The 17,340-nt window shown below is 45.2% G+C and overlaps 1 protein-coding gene across 1 annotated transcript; it reads right to left on the reverse strand.

Annotated features, from left to right (window-relative positions):
- Nucleotides 1–10,862: 10,862 nt before the first annotated feature.
- T265_13505 (hypothetical protein) lies at nt 10,863–12,095 on the reverse strand (the record flags this gene model as incomplete). The annotated part of the gene is made up of 7 exons (XM_009169152.1): nt 10,863–11,365; nt 11,405–11,443; nt 11,479–11,508; nt 11,633–11,674; nt 11,710–11,784; nt 11,834–12,013; nt 12,051–12,095. 7 exons carry the CDS (start codon nt 12,093–12,095, stop codon nt 10,874–10,876), a joined length of 903 nt encoding a protein of 300 aa, XP_009167416.1.
- Between the last annotated feature and the right edge of the window lie 5,245 nt (nt 12,096–17,340).

Genomic DNA, 17,340 nt, shown 5'->3' on the forward strand with positions numbered 1-17,340 from the left:
ACAGGTCAGTAAACATTGAAGCCAAATTTAACCAGGGTTCACGTGACCCAGGTGTTTTCTCCCATACGTACCGGACTTGCTGAGCGCACAATGACGGAAGCGCGCGTGACCACCGAAAGAACATGGTCGTTTTCCCATCGTCACTCCAGGCATCACATCTTAGAATATCAGTAATAAGCGTTCAATCCATGTGATCTGAATTTCGAAAACAATGGCAAGTTTAGCTCTTTACGATGTTTCTCGAAGGGAGGAGTGACCGGACGTTGACAAAGCGAAGACCCTAAAACTGATCGATGCTCCGTTCACGTGAACTGACCGATAGGAAGCACATGTAAGCCACGGAAGCGCTGGACACAGCTGGCCTTGGGGCTGAACTGTCAACCTATAGTTGACCCACCTTAGTGCGGTGGATCTGTTGGCGCACAGAGTTGTCACACAAACCGTCACGGATTCAGAGCGGCATTTATGCACAGACATCAAGGTTCAAACGCGAGTCATCAGAACTGACTTGGTGACCATAATCTAGTGTGCATGGATCGCCTTTTTCTTTCACAGGTATTTCCTTGAGCGACCCAAACATGTCATCTGTGTTTTTTCCGCGAGTATCTGGTCTTCTAGTGGTTTGGTCAGTGTAGACATTGTCACAATAGGTGCGATCCATCTTGTTTACACGACACAGGAGTAACTGGATCCTTTATGTCCGTCAGTTGTCTCTATGGCGTGTCGCCCAAATGAGAAGTAGTACAAATCACGACATTTAACGCTAAAGAACAGGTAAGATGCTTTCAGAAGTGTACAATCAATTGGGTCGATTCTCGAGCAAAGACTAGTTCCGCTCGCGCAGACCAAGTTGAGATGAAATCCAGGAAGATTGCCTAAATAAACCGCGCATCTCAATAACAACTTCGAATACAGAACCATTAGGCGTAGTTCAATTAAGCTGATGCTCAAAATTAAGGCCGGATGAAACTAGGACACTAATGTAAGCCAAAGTGAATTATTTGGAAATCTGACTACAATTCATCCAGTTATTGGGTTACGCACTGTTTAGCTACCTTCGTGAGGTGACCAACACGAACTGTATAGCACGTCTTCCGTACGGGGACAGTTAATCCGGATAGTTTTAAACAACCTTCGTGATGACAGGGTAGAACTTTCTGTCCTAGCTAAATCAACGCCAAAGATGTTCAGTGCTTCTGCGATTCACACGCAATTGTACAATACGGTACACCTGAATAATCATCGCGAGTCTCCGTCACATAGGTCATAACGAAATAATGATTTATTCATCCAGCTCAACGTGAATGGAAAACACCAAACACGATAAGTCACCATGAAGATGTATTCTTGTGCACTGCTTCAGTATATCATTCAGTTTCGTTTCATTTAACTGATATTTCAGCTGAGGACTGCCCCAAAGAAAGGTGCGCGCGTCCAGGACTGAGTAACTGGGTGGATAGAGTTGGGTCCACTGCAAATTAGTTCATCAATGTGGTGGTTTAGCGTACCAGCTGTATTTATAACAGCATTCCCTTAATGCGCCAGTCAAGTAATGAACGTAGGCCATTGATAGAGGTTACTGACAGTTGTGCCTGGACCCTTTATGGGGGCAAATCATATATTCGAGGCCAGAAACTGTAGTCTCTCGGTCCTGAAGGAATGGCTTTGATGAAAGATTATTCTCTCACAAACCCTTCCTTAATGGAGGGTGACTTCGGTCTTTGATAGTCTGTTCTCACTCCCTCACAAGCTCACCGGTAGGTCAAACAAAAGATACTAAACGAAGGGAATGCGCAACAGAGAATGTCCCCCCCTAAACAGAGTATCCTCCACCAAAGGATTTAACTGCATTGAGTCGGCTGTGATTCAGTAGAACTTATGAGAACATTTTGCGATACAAAATGAACCGTGTCGCCAATAGCAGGTAGATAGATGGACCATTTTTTAAGATGAGCAAAATAACTACACTGGTTAATTCCTGTTAATTTCTCTATGTATGTTTGAACATCCCCCAACTTTTGTGAAGTTAGCAACTATTACAACCAGCATTGGTATCGTGTCATAAATCTTAACACTTAATCCGCCCCTGTTCAACACTAGTGTTACTCTGAAGTCGTATCCGAATTTAAAAATTAAAGGTGCCTGTAGTGGAGGTCAAAATTCCGCCCAAGAAAGTGCATATCTAGACCGAAATCGCAAATAGGGGTATTAGTACTTCATTCTAGTATCCAGATAGACCAAGAACATTACAAAGGGTGACCAAGTTTTGTTAAATTACCCAGACCGCAATTCTAATTCAGTCAAACGTCATGACCGCAAGCTGCAGGCGTGAAGCGATCAATAAGGGTTTTTCGTTGTGGTCAATTTTGAGGTCATGTGAAAACGCCATATTCTTGTACTGATCAGAAGGTCGGAAAGGGTGATGTCTGGTGTGTAACACAAGCAGACTGCTTAGTTTTCTCTGCAACATTTGGGATGCTAGGACAGGAGGTACGTCATCCTCGCCCATGCTTGCACTTGTCTGAGGGTCGTTCCCGAAGATCAATCACAATGGATAAGAAAGAGGCTGAGCAATGCCCCCCCCCCACGTGGATCCTCCATATAATTGGGAATTCCAACACAGTTCCTCAGGAGTCACCGAGTTTCACAGTGGATTTTCCACACTGGCTAAACCGAAGATCAGTTACCCTTATTATTTACTTTGAGGTAGCAAAACACACTCTGGCTCGTCACAAGTCAGTAGGCGAAAAGTAAGTAGCCTTTTAGGATTAAGATGTCCGGTTCTGAAGGGCTTCTTGTCTGACAGACACGGATGGGACATATGCCACTTCAAGCTTGCTCCTATAACAACCTCAGTGTGCTGTAGTAATAAGCACACAGTTTGGATGTCAAGCGAGGTATTGAAAAAGAGCGCTCGTGAGCTACACTGGCCGATCATTATCCTAGTTGACAGACGACTCCTATGCTCACATTTCGCGAAACCACACGGGGAGATTAGCATAAAGTTCGTTCGTGAAGGGGAGGTGAGAAATGGAAGGGGCCTTATGCTAACCAGCCATAAACATTCGGATGCCTTCGCACAGGTAATGTAGGCACACTTCCTGTATAAAAAACTAATCGCGAATGCCAAACTGCCAACCAATGATTTCTATTAACCACAAGAGCAGTTAAGAGGGGAACGGAGGGCCCTAGTCAGAGGCTCTCTCCATGAGTGATAGGCAGCAAAGTGGTTCACAATCTCCATAAACTAATGAGCTATAAAGTTACCTCTGTACACAGTAAATGGATCTTGAGAATAAAGAAAATAGTCATGTTTGGTGTCGGGGAATGCAGTGACTTGCCAGTAGATGATTTTGAGAGTAGTACGGAAAAAGCGAGTCCGGTGGAGACTTTACCACAGTAATACCATTATAACAACGAGAGTGCGGCCACACCTTGCTGGCGTAATAGTGATTGCAGACCATCGGCGGAGTAGGAGTCCATCCGACTCCTTTCTCGTTGAACGCCGTCCATCCACGATCCGGCGTGATTCAACGTCGTCGCGGCGAGGTTCACCATGGCCTGGTCTAAATCCACCAAAGAAAGACCATTCATTGCGTACATGCACCTGGGGCGATGATAGACCACCGCGGCATAACCAAGTTCCCGTCACATTCAACTCACACGCCAGGGCAGCTCTGTTCTCGTCTGTAGCGTGGGTATCTGAGATAGGTGAGGCCAGTCTGCGCACGGCGGAAAGCACTGAAGGCCCAAGAAAGCAATTCAAGAGTCTTGTCTACGCGGCGCAGGCCGGAAGCAAACCCTAAGTAAGGGTGATCTCGTTAAAAAACGGCCTCACCAGGCTGCCAGTCTGCGGTGAAAGGGGGCAACAAAACTCTCGCATTCCCCCAAGCTCGTCCGCACAGCCGAAATAGGGTGTGTTAAGGCCATGTAGACCTGTGTGAGTGAGCAATGCCAGTCATGTTCTATCTTTGAAAAAAAGCTGAACTGAAGTGGATGCGTGAGATGGACTGGAGACAGAAGGCCCTAAAATGACACTACCGTTGATGTTACGAGCACTGACGATTACATCTAAGAGGACTTCTGGTGAGGAGACAGAGAAAATAACAGGAACTCCGAATTAGGCCCATCGGACATGAGTTCATTTCCTCAGTTTTTCAGTCACTGGACCTTCACGGATGATTGTTGGCGTGAATTGCAAGGTATTTAGCTACGGGGACATTATGTTTATCGAATCGTCTCTCGATATAGCTGATGTCATCGATAGGGTGGATGTAATTCCAACAATTTTCGAAGCATGGAGTTCGCTCTGAAACCCTATTGTGCTAGTGCTTTTTTGTGACATTTGCTTGTTCTGCACCATTCTGATCCGAAAAATGAGTATTAGCTGAGTTCAGTCGTCCTCCTTCATAGACGAACACTAATAAGCAAGATCACAACCATTTCGTTTACAGTATTCAGTGACCCACAACATAGAACTTGAAAATATAAGAGTAATTTTCAGTTAGACTCAATCTGTCTACGAAATTCTGAAGGATGACTGTCCACTGGACAAAATTTTCTGAACATACACCTTTCCCTTTTTGGCGCACGGGGATCTACTATGAAAGATAGAAAACAGGTATGTTTTTTTTTAATGCGATTGGTGTTTGTCTTTCGTTTCGTCCCCTATCCTCATCTTCATGGTATACTGGGGAAGCGAACCTACTTACAAACCTGAATCAAGAATAGTGCAGCGACAGTCATTAAAAGCATAGCAAAGTGATTGATGAGGGCTTTGAGCAAATATCATTAAGACCTCTTTCGTGGGATGGTATCATTAAGTAAGCTGAGAATTTTTCAGTATCCCCTGTCGCGTCAGTTGATCAAAGGAATAATTTTTTTATTAGATTCTGGGATTCACTACTGAAGGAATTTATCACCTGTTGACCAAAAATAATTCATTTATACCCAGTGAGACTGTAGTGGTGAACAATAAGCGCAGTCCGATCTTTTTACCGCGGTGTGTATAGTTGCCATATGTGACGTCTAGTTATGGTGCATAACAGGAAAATTTGACAGAACTGTTTTTCTACGGAGGAAGGCTGCATCCCGATGGAAAATCAAGACTTAACAAACCAATTACACAAGCGCTGCAGTGGGCTTGAAAAACCCCAGACAAACTGGGTATCACATGAAAGCTGAAATGAATGCAGATGACGAGCTTGATTATTTTATATCATTCACTAGATTAACCATTCAGAAGTTGAATCACGTTAGAAGGCCCTGTTTAATACTGTTAGTAACTATACGCATGAAGCAGATGAATCGATAGCTTGAAAAAAAGAGTGTGACCCACGATATTACGGTGCAGTGATACCGGTGCGTTTCTGTAAAGGCCATTGGTGCTAAAAGGAGTTGGTGGAAAGACACTGATCTTCCTTAGTCTGAATACTCGAAACAGACAGGTGGGTTAAACTGTAGAGTTATGGTTGGATATTGCTGGATGCTTCAGCAGATTTATAATCTATCCAAGCTTCCACCTCCGCTGGAGTGCCGCTGAGAAAACCAGACGAACAACGCCTTGCTGTGCTGTATTATCGCCAAATCCCACGTTACATGACGCACTGAAATTAGTCCAAGACCGAATGTTCGTGTCCTATTTACGAAGTCCGAGTGCATTGGTATCATCCCAGGGTAGTCGCGGTCCCCAGCTATCACCAATTATGGATCCATACGCATCCAGTTCTTTTCACCCACAGAGATGATCTCGCCACCGTATGTGAAGCACCTCCTGGTGCTTCTAGCTACTTCAACGGTACAGATGATATAGAGTGACCACGGTCGAAAGTCAAAGCGGTCTAGAAGGGGTAGGTAACTATCAGAAATAAAAGACTGACAACAGATATAGTAGGAGCCCCGTACCAGCAAGCGGTGAATAGTTAATCAGATGTTGAAAACAGGCGACTGGGTTGGGGTTTTTAAATTGACTTCAAAATGCCCAAAACTGACTAGCATAGGGCGATGCGTGACAGAGCCATTACTTTGATGGGTGAGCACATCGAGATACTACTGGCAACAGTGCCTGCAAAAAAGAGTGTATGACGTGGAGGGGGGCAAATTATCCGCCTGTTGTGCGTAATGAATTATACAAATTGGAGTGCAATAGGATTTTTCAAATACTATAATAGGTTCAGTTCAGAAATGCACGACGGTTAGGATTCTCAGTGCAGCTAGAAAAAAACATAGGACTCTTGACAAAGACATGACGGGAAACAGCTTAATTTCAAGGTGATGGTACATGGTGTGGACCTAATGCCAGTCTCCAAATGTTCTTTAGCACCCAAACTAGAGTGCCAGGAGGTTATCGGTAGAATTGGAAGACTCCTCTGAAGCCACGTAGGTACCCTATAATGGGCTCAACGAGGTGGGGTTAAGAAACCATAACTTTATGTCGCCCGACGGCTATGATCTGCTCTTTGAGCTGATGACTTACTGCTACACCTCCCACCGGGTAACTGACCGCTGTAGTGTCGTCTATAAAACGTCGGCTCGAATAAGTTGAAGTTATTTTTTGCACATAACTACACTGGACCCAAAGCTGTCACCTTGTTGTGGTGGTCGGACTTCTGGCCTTCAATGATCCAGTGGGCCACACAGGCTGGAACTCAGTTCCTAAAGGTTCAACCATGCCAGGAAGGCCAACGGAAGCAGTCCGACGAAGAACAGCGAGTAATCATATTACGCGGCGGTCAGGAGGTAAAGTCGTACTGTCCTCTGCAACAAGATTGTGAAAGCAGTAAGGGGTTCCCCTCAGACGACCAGAATGCCCATATTTATGGGGGCAGCGACGATGCCTTCCCCCGGAAAAAGACGGGTTAGACATCCACTCACTGCCTTGTGGGTCAGACTTTTGAGTTACAGGCCTTCTCCGGCCTGAGCAACCGGGAAGTATCAGTTTCCCTTGCAGCTCTTTAATCACCAGTCTTACCCCCTCATTTCCTCCCAATCCATCGTGCAGTGCAATCAACCCATTTGCCAACCCCCCAGCCACTGTTCCGTTTCTCAACCATCGCCCAGAAAAATAAACCAAAATCAACACCTGCTAACCTCAAATATCTGATCCCCGTTGCAACCTTCAATGTCCTTACTCCATGTCAAATTAAGCAACAGGCATCCCTTGCTGAAACCTTACTTTCCCTCTCTATCGATGTATATTGTGTATCCGAAACACGGATACAAGACCCCACTTCGGTAGTGCTCCTCAAGCCGCTTAGGACGAGCCCAGATGTTCCACATTTCACTATTCGGGCATCGGGTGATCCTGACGCAATGACTCGTGGTATCTACGGTAAGAGAGTTGCACTCAGCCCCAAGGCTAAAAGCGCCTTACTTGACTGGATCCCAGTAAACAGTCACGTTTACGCTGTGCGGTTGTCTGGCTCATCTAAGAATAGCGCAGGTCGATGCGGTAAACGGTGCTTGTTTGTCGTATTAGCGTATGCCCCAACAGACTGCAGTTCTGAGAATAAGAACGAGTTTTACCAAGATCTGTGACGACCACTTCGGTCGGCAGGAAGGACGGATATAGTGACCCTGACGGTTGATATGAATATCCAAGCTGGATGACGAGCCTCAGTTAAGGATTGTCGTTCCTCCTTGGGTACAAAACTTGACTCCGATCACGCCACCGTGCGGGTAAGTTTAGCACTTCACTTTCCGCCAGCACTACGTGTGCCGAAAAAAAGCAGCTCTGTTCATCAACTTCGACAAGTTTCAGTAGCTGAAGAGTATCGAGCTGATCTGGCTAGAAAGCAACGAGGAACGCAGTCATATGGACGACGAAGATTGTTTGGAGGATGAATGTAGGCGAGTTAAAGAAGCAATGCTGTTTTCAGAACTATTTGTCCAGCCCATCTGACTCAACTCAATGAACACTGGATATCTTCGAGATCACTGCTGCCAGAAAGGCCATATCAGCAACTAAAGATGGCGTACGCATATCCCTCAAACATCGGACAATCAGGAGCTTAAAGAAAGACAGAAAACGCTGGTGGATTTCGAAGGCACGGGAGATGGAGGTTTTCGCTGCAGGCAACAGTCGCACCCTGTTTAAACTGATTCTATCAACAGGTCGAAAGAAGACACGTGTCAGTGAGACAATATGGAAAAAAGGTGGAACAGCGATTCACTCCATCAATCGCCGCCTTCAGCAGTGGGCTGAGCACTTCAAACAGCAGTTCACCTGGTCTCCTTCAACACAACTGCTAGAAGGACCAAGCGGGCCCGAATGGGACGATTACACCAACCCACCATCAGCAACCGAAATCTACTGAGATTTCAATCCTGAAGCGCGATAAAGCACCTAGCTCGGATGGTCTTCACCCCACGCTCTTCGGAAAATGGCGAGGTCCTGGCGAACAGTCTGACAACCGTAGTACAGATTTGGAACGAAAACATTATACCAGGTGAACGGAACTCCTCGACCATCATCCTAGTTTTCAAAAATGGAGCAAGAACGTCATAAGGAAGCCATCGTGGTACCAGACTGGTATACGTCGGATCTAAGGTGCTCTCTGGCGTTATTTTGCGCAGGTTGATGGATTATCGGGAGAGACAGATTCGTGAGAATCAAGCTGGGTTTCACCCTGGCCGAGGATTCATCAACCATATCTTTACCTTGAGACAAATTCGTGAACAGCGCCACTCCTTCAAGCGTCCCACGTTGGTCGTTTTTCTGGATTTGAAAGCTGCTTTTGATTCTGCCGCACGGTTTGGCATGCGATTCACACCTGCAAAGTGCTAAGTGCTGTCACAAGACGGGGCGGGATCGAATCCACACCTTGTGTCTTCAGGTGAGCCAATCGATATGGCAGATAAATGTTTTCCCGGGCAGCTATGTAAGTTCCGGTGGACTAGCTGGATATGAGATTATTTCTCAAATCGGAAAGGCCAGAACATTTTTTGCCAAGTTCCGACACCCATAGCACCGATGTGTCGTGAGCTTGTCTGTCAAGGGGAGGGTTTACACTATGCTGCTTTGTGGATCAGAGACGTTGCCCCTGCGTGCGGAGGACATACGAAATATATCAGCGTTCGACCATCGGTGTGTCCGAAGCACTGATCGGAACATCGGATTAGCAATGCTGAGGTACACCAGATGGCCCTAGGAACAAGGAGCTTTCCCACGATAGACGAATTACTCATGCTTCATAGTTTGCGCTGGTTAGGACATGTACTCCGCATGCCAGAAGACCGCCTGTCTCGCAAAGCTCTTTTTTCGAGCCCTGTGCTGAGTGGAGGCGACCGAGAGGTGGACAGTGTATGACCTGGCAACGAAGTACGAAAGCACAAACCAGTGGCGCTAGTGCATCAAAGCTATCGCTTTCAGTGCGTAGCTACCCAATTTCCGAACAAACTGAACATGACTTTGCCTCCATGGCTTGGTTGTACGTTGCACATTTCCGCTTTCCGTTGGTCGAAACTGTAGCAGCTGGAACCAATGTGTATATGGTATACAGTTTATAGCCGATAAATTGAGTTGAATGAATAAAACAACGTTTTGTTGTTTGGTCAAGCGATACCACGCAAGTAAATTCTGTCTTTATTAATTCTTCTGAGTAAACTGTGCAGTACGCGCCAGCCACTTTTGCGCGAGGTTGCACTTTAAAACAACTCCGAAATACAAATACTTGGTAATGAATCAGCGCAAGTAACTTATGGGTTTCGAGTGGGTTACAATTCAAATATACCGGGAAAAGACTGTACAGTTATATGGACGTGATGAAAATACTATTTCCGTAAATTTCTAAGTTAACCCTATACTTCCTTGGAGGTACTATTACAACCGGTGACTGTTTTCAAAAGTGCGGATTCTCTAGAAGTGCAGGGGCCAAAGTCCAGTACAAGGCTCGAGCTATCTCAGAGGTCAAAGTGCGAACTTATCGACCCCAACCCCAGCATCTCGACTGTTCCAGGTTTGGACAACCTGGCAGCATCCGTCCTTGCGTTTCCTCCGGGTGCATGGAAGTTAGGCACAAAAAAGGCGTCACAGCCGAACGATGATTATTACTAAGTAGAAGGCTGCCACCAAGAAGCAGACAACAAAGGCACGTTCCCAAAGTCGCTTCTTCCAAGAAAAGTCACATTCCACAAAGGTACAATTAATGGAAGAACAAGTAATTCGCGGGGATTGAAGTGGAGTTTCCGCGCATAAGCTGAAGCTCTATAAATCCTGCAGTGTTCCAGGGAGGCATTTAACCATACACACCACCTCAACACATCCAGTCACTTCTATCTCTGACTGCGGAACTCTCTTCCTCTGTAACCTTTATTCTAAGGTTATAATAACCCCTAAACATCTAAACCTCGAGCCAGAGTAAATCTCCTTCATCCACTCCAACGTTTGTGGTTCCAAATGCGTTGTTCACATGTTTACTGCATTTACCAGAATTGTGAGGGCGAGATCTCTTTGGTTAGTATCCGCGAATGATGAAAAGATTAAGGAATACAGTGATTCCGTTATCAATTTTTCCCAACCCATTATGCGGCAATAAACCACGGTTCGTACATGGCTCTCGATTAGGAAAGAAAAGAAAGGACGAAAGGGTAAGGACGCAAGAGGAACCTAAAGATTATCCCGCAACAAAGAGCAGGATTCTTAGGTAAATTCGCCCTTTAATGTGGAAAATTGTGCGAATCCTTCTCTGGGTCACAAAACCAGCTGAGAAAGAAAACAAGAGCGGCACAATTGACAAATAACCTAGAACAGAGAAACGTGACATAAGCGAAATTTTAAGACGGAAGGTGACTAATCCATCGGATGTGGAGGAGTTCAGCGAATCAGTATTCTTTGGATTGAAAGCTGGGGATTTTTAGGTCCATTGAGAAAAAATTACTCGGAATCATCACTGGCACTGGAAGACGCTTTAGAAGAATTGGATCCACTTCCGGATTCTTTCTTATCGTGCGCCGACACTCCATTACTTTGGGACTTTTCGTTACCACTACTTTTTTCGGAATCGGTGCCGGACTTTGAACTCGCGCTTTCACTAGTCGAGGATTCCTCCTTATCAGAACCACTTTTCTCTGATGTGCTCGCTGACGAAGACTTTCTACTGGCTGTCTTCTCTTCCGCATCCTTAGCTTCGTCAGATTTTTCAGCTGCAGTTTCTATACTTTCTTCGGGTTTAATGTCCTCTTCGACAGAATTCTCCTTACTCTCCGAAGCAGTTACAGCTTCGGACGTTTCCACCTCCTTCTTTTTCTTAACTTTCTTTGGTTTCACGTCCTTCGCTTCCTTCTCCACCTCATCCTCATTGGATGATTTTCGTTTCTTGGACTCTCCATCTCCATTTTCAGCTTTTTCACTGCTACCAGTGGATTTCTGAAAGGAACATAAACGTAACAGCAGGCTACGACTTACTTGTTCAGATTCAGACTCCTCATCACTGGACTTGGCCTTCTAACAGAAAGTAACAGAGCTAGTACACAACGTACCTCATCACCGTTCGACGTGGTGGACTTTTCCTGAAAACAGGATGAGCAGTCTATTTCATTGTTCGCAGTTAGACATGCATGAAGAAAGGGTAGCATTCAAGTAACATGCATTGCAGACTGGGGGAGGGACGGATATTTGGCATGCCGACAATACCTCTTCGGAAGGTTCATCCTTTACCAATGAAGTGAACGGTTTCTAAATCAGTTACAGAGATAGGTGATACAACATACTGGTTTTTCTCCAGGAAGTCGGAGAAAAATCTCCAGCTCTTCCAGTTCAACAGCATCCCTGAACTCGCTATAACCCTAAAATCGGGGTAAATGTTTTTGTACAAACAGAGGGCGTGGACCTTACCCCCAAGTACTCATCATCTAGAAATATGTGCGGAGGTATAAGTGGTTTATCAAACTTTTTTATTTCCTCGTAGATCAAGTTTTTCGTCTCTTCGTTGTTCGGCTCTGAAAGATCAATTTTCTCGAAGTCGATCTTTTTCGCATCAAGGAGAGAAATGATATCAATTTGCTGTTTCTTCACCTACAAACTCACATTCTCAGCCAAACGAGGAACCAACCGCCATACTTCCTGAAACGCTACTAAAGTAAACTCGGACAACCATTTCGGTTACGAATAGTGCAACTTGTGATCCAAGACCTGAGAGAAGGGATCAAATGAGAAAAAAGTCTGGACAATGTCAGTAGTAAAGAAGGCCGACAATGAACTGCATCTTTCAAGCAGTTGAGTAAAAAACTTAGGATATGTCAAAGTACCGTTAGAAGATGCGGTCACTTGTAGAAAAATATGCAGACGAGCTGTGAAACGTAACACTTCCGAGGAGAGTGGAAAAGCGTCAAATTTAATTCAGAGGGGAGATGTAGGAAGCGGGGTGAGTGATTACAAGTGCGCTAATAATTTCGTAGTTTCCAACAAACGGATAAACGGACTTCAGCTCCCTCACCTCGGCAGAGGTCATGCATCAGTGCGGCCAAGACTTCTGATATTCCTTTGTAATGTCATAAGCTGCTGATCTATGGCTCTCCGTTATACCAATCCTGATGGAGCACATAAGGCCATCTATGCAGATAATCTTCACATTTATAACACATGATCTAACAAACGCAACTGTTGTAGTTGTGTCAGACTATCGAGTAAGCACCCGATGAACAGCTTACCAGACAAAATACGACGCATTTCAACCTGGGTAAGAGATTATTCCACATTAGAAACACTGCTCCCATGCGTGAGGAATACTTTGTAGATATCAACCATCGAGTGTTGATTCTCCGTATGGAGTTTTAGACCAATAACACGGCGTTGGTCGCGCTGCAACGCTATACCCTTCTACATTAGAACAGCAAGAAAACGTAAGCCATGACTTAGGTACTTTTGCTGCTCCAATGTAGCGGACAGGTATGTCTCAGTGTTCACGGTTGAGTAGAAGCTGTAGTCTGCAGTCGTGGTCAGTTGCATTGGCGTGATATTAAGAGTACAAAGGTCGATAACTCCCATCGGGTTGGCTGATCTATCGCCAAGCGGAGGCTTATCTCGCACCTTCCCTTGAAGATTGCTGTGATCCAGTTTTCGCGCTTCTTGAGAGCGATCCTAGAATATACACTTGATCTTTGGGAACACCTGTTGGATAGTGACAGCCTCTGTCCTATTTGTGGAAGCTGGGGAAGGAAGTGTGATTAGAACCATAGATTCGCTTGCCTCCATCTCCCCGTAACCATTCTGAGTGAAGTGATGCGTATTTACGTGTGGCTACGACACCGCCAAAGAGCGATGGTACCAGTTTTGTTAGCATGGCTGTCCTGGGAAATGACTCTCAGACGATAGTCTTCGGCTCCCTCTGTCCACTAGACGCCGTGGCGGTCTTGGTTGGCGCGTCAGAGAGGTGGATAATCTTTTCCGCAGCCAAAGGATGGGGAGCACTGGGTAATTATTCAAGGAGGAAAGGTCGTTGTCGACTCGTTCAGACCGCTATGCTATTTGTTTGCTGCTTCTAAAGCGTTTGACAGAAGTACCAGGTTATCATCGAGTGACCCAATTTGAATGGGACGTTCGCACTGTTCTTCCCAACTTGGAAGATGCGACCTGTTTTTTGATAACCACCGTGTTATTTGTGGAACACGCAGCACCCAAAGGTAGAGGTAGCTGGTGCATACAAAGGGTCAAGCAGAGTTAAATGATCAGCTTATCCGGTCATTTTGCGAGCCAATACGCTTAGAATGTCACCATACCTGGAAAGCGTGATATCGCGTACCACGTGTTCCATTCTATGGACACCCACTTCGTCCAAAACTGTTGTGGTCCACCGATAGCTGTTGCGGACAGCCTGTAATAGTCTGGCTCAGTATTGAAACCGAGTGCACCACAAAAATGCAGTTCAGTCTGACAGGGATTTTCACACAGAGGTTAAATGGAAGTGAAAATTTCAGCCAAATGACACGTGTTAACTCGAGTGTGCGACATCCACTGTTTAACCTATTTATAGATCTATAGATCTATGTACACATGAATAGGTTAAACGGCGGAGGCCATATGGCACCAGTAAGTTGAGCAAGTAAGTTGAGTAACAAAAATTACTTGGGCTGTCACAGATATGGCTGCGTACGAACCTGCCGGGAGGCGAGCCGCTCCAGATGCCGGGGGTTGCGTTGGTTGTATGGATGTACCGCACGTCTGTAACGGACCAAACGAGGGCTAGCCCCTGTTGGTCAGAATGTGGACCAATCAAGATAGACGTCACGAATTCACAGGATCGAGGATTTCGGCCAAGTTTCCCGGGTCGGTCTCGCTCTTGTTGTCCAGCGGCTGTCATTCGCCTAAAATCCATAAGTGAAAAAGGGTGTGGCAGCGTGGAGAAGTATATTTGTAGACTCGAGAACTCGCATAAAAGTGTCTGATAGTGCTTTCATCTGGGTTCCAGATGGGGCGTGGACAGCCGTCGGGAGAAGTTATTCCACGCAGCACTACCCGAAATGTGTGCAGACATCGTTCTCGTCTTCGAAGAGGAGAAGGCGCGGGTATTTTCGGACGCATTGACCAAAGTCCTTTATTATGCACTTTGAATCCACAAAGTGCAATGTCATTCTCCTGGTCATACAGTAACTGGACTCACCACTTACAATCCAGGGAGGGCTATTCGAAGTTGTGGAACGTTTTATGTGTCTTGCAAGTTTTATTAGTTCTGACTCTAGTGTGAAAATGGGGTCAACCCACGAATCTGCAAGGCCCGGGTCACGTTTGCTAATTTGGGACGCTGAGACACTTGTGGTGATTTGTACCTTTAGTTTACCTTCATTATAACACTACGTATTTCTTCATTTGCAAAATATTCCTCGTTTGAATACGAAAACACAAAAATTTGTACCTTTAGTTTACCTTCATTATAACACTACGTATTTCTTCATTTGCAAAATATTCCTCGTTTGAATACGAAAAACACAAAAACGCGCACTTGTACACGATTCACGCAATACAAGCTTGGCCACGTGCTTTGACTCTCTTCTGATTTCCCTCGAGCCTGCAGTCATTCATTCGGGAGTCTCATGTGCTAGCTCTGGTATCAAAACATTTCAGACCACCTTCGGAATCTATTATATGTGGGGACTGTTCAGACGAAGATCCCTGGACCACCATGATTGGATTATTGTTTATTCGCTGACCTGGACCAAAGATGATTTATTTTGAAGAGAACAAATATCAGTGAGTCTGTTCCATCTGACCACATTATTATCGTATACCCAATCTAGCGTTGTTATTTTTATTTCTTCGCCACACACTCCTGGCAAGGTAACTTATTGCGTAGCCAGACCACTGCACACTCAGTGGATTTTCCATGAATCTCAAGTACATGGGTATAAAGCTTCAGTGCAGGCTGTTTGGTTGTTTATCCGTGAGCCTTGACCTGTTCGAGCAGCGGAACTGAGACGTCTTCAGGTGTTCGACAATCGTTGATTCAGAACCATAGGTCGTTTGGGATGGTGACGGCGAATCCGTAACGAGGCAATCAGAAAGCGAGGTTTTGATTGTGCAACGGTTACTTACGTTGAAGAATTTGTCCAGCATCAGAAACTGCCAACTAATGTAAGTGGCGTTCTCGTTGCCAGTTTTTATCCATACTGGCTGAATGGGTACTTGGAGGTGTACGCGCGGCGGAATGATTGTGCTTAGCTAGCACCACACCCTTTGTCTACCTTTATGTGAGAATTAAGTTTCGTACGTATATCGGTATAACCAGACGAACTAGAAATCCAGAATTCAGCGAAGCGTAACAACCAGCACGTATGTATTCGAATTGGCGAATATGTACCGCATATGAAATATGAAAACAAGAGAATGATGAATAGAGTATTGAGTAGAGTATCAGTCATGCTCATTCAATCCGCCACACCTTGAATGAGCTTGCGGATGTTTATAGTCCAGTGGTGGTCTTGACCGCAATCTTTCGGATCTCCTCGGAATGGAAACTTTAGAGTCTTCACAGGTAGTACGTTCTTCAGACACTGCATTTTGGTCGGATACCACAAGATCATCTACAAAGGACTCATCAGTATTTGAAACAGCGGGGGTGCCGTTAACAGACTGACCTCTGGTATTGAACTCAACTTGGTCAATGTGTCTCCGATGACATCTAAATCGAGAATTGTGACCATTCATCTGCCAGTTGATGAAATTACTATTCCTACAGCAGGTTATAAATCATTACCCTTGAAAGAGGTACCATCAGCCGTTTTGGCACAGTCAAGACTTGTGCGCAACGAACAAGATTTAAATAGAAGCGCGGGACTCTTCCCAGTAACGGAATGGACGGCGTTCCTGTATTGCACTAGAAACTTATCGATCCCACGGTCCAATTCCACAAAAGTAGCAGGAGAAATTGAAATAATGGCAGACTTAAGTGTTCGGACAAAATTTCCAGCAAGTCGATTCGACTGGGGATGTCGTGGAGCAGCAAACAGATGTCGACATCCAAGGCCCTTCAACCATTCCTCGAGGAATTTTGCAGTGAATTGTGTGCCGTTGTCAGTGACTAAAAACATTTGGTACACCTTCATGGCTGAATACTTTCCTCAATGCTTGCTAAGTGAATTCGGCACTCAAAGACTTAGTCAAAAAAAACTTCAGGCCAACGTGAATATGCGTCAGTAACGGCTAAAGCATAGTATTTGCCGAGAAAAGGACCACAGTAGTCGGCATGAACTCGTTGAAACGCTTGACGAACAGGCTCGTGTAAGCCTAATGGAAGGATTCGTCTCCTGGGTATTTGCATGCCAGGCTTAGGACATTTAGGAATCGGTTTTTTGCTTTCGTTCTCATTCACAGAAGTCGGTAAGGTGATACTGGTTTGCAGTGAGCGTAGAACTTTTAGAACCCAATCGATGGTTCCGACGTTGAAACCAAAAAAATACAGTCGACAGAGGTACCTCGAGGTAACTTCACAGGGGTCGTGCAACTACCCACTAAAGGTACATAATGTCCAGTGATATCGCGAATATTAACACCTGTAGGCACTATCACGGCACTGTGGTAGAATGCAGTTAGATATGATTGTGGAATGATGGACTCAACACTACCAGTATCAACAATAAAGTCATGCTTTCGACCAGAAGCGGATATCAACGTTTTAAAAACATGTGACGAATTTTGAGACAAAACAGATAGAGAAAGAGTAGAAATATCTTCAGATAACGCCTTCACGTCAGCATTTGGGAGAGAAGTTAAGTGACACACTTTCTTGGACTTACAGACAAGTTGAATGTGTCCTGTTTTACCGCAGCTAAAACACTTGGCTCGTCTGTGGGGGCATGAATATCTGGAATGGTTTCGTCCACAAGACTCGCATTTCCCGAATTTTTGAG

The sequence above is a fragment of the Opisthorchis viverrini genome, assembly GCF_000715545.1.
Source record: "Opisthorchis viverrini unplaced genomic scaffold opera_v5_72, whole genome shotgun sequence".
In the NCBI taxonomy this organism is placed as follows: domain Eukaryota; kingdom Metazoa; phylum Platyhelminthes; class Trematoda; order Opisthorchiida; family Opisthorchiidae; genus Opisthorchis; species Opisthorchis viverrini.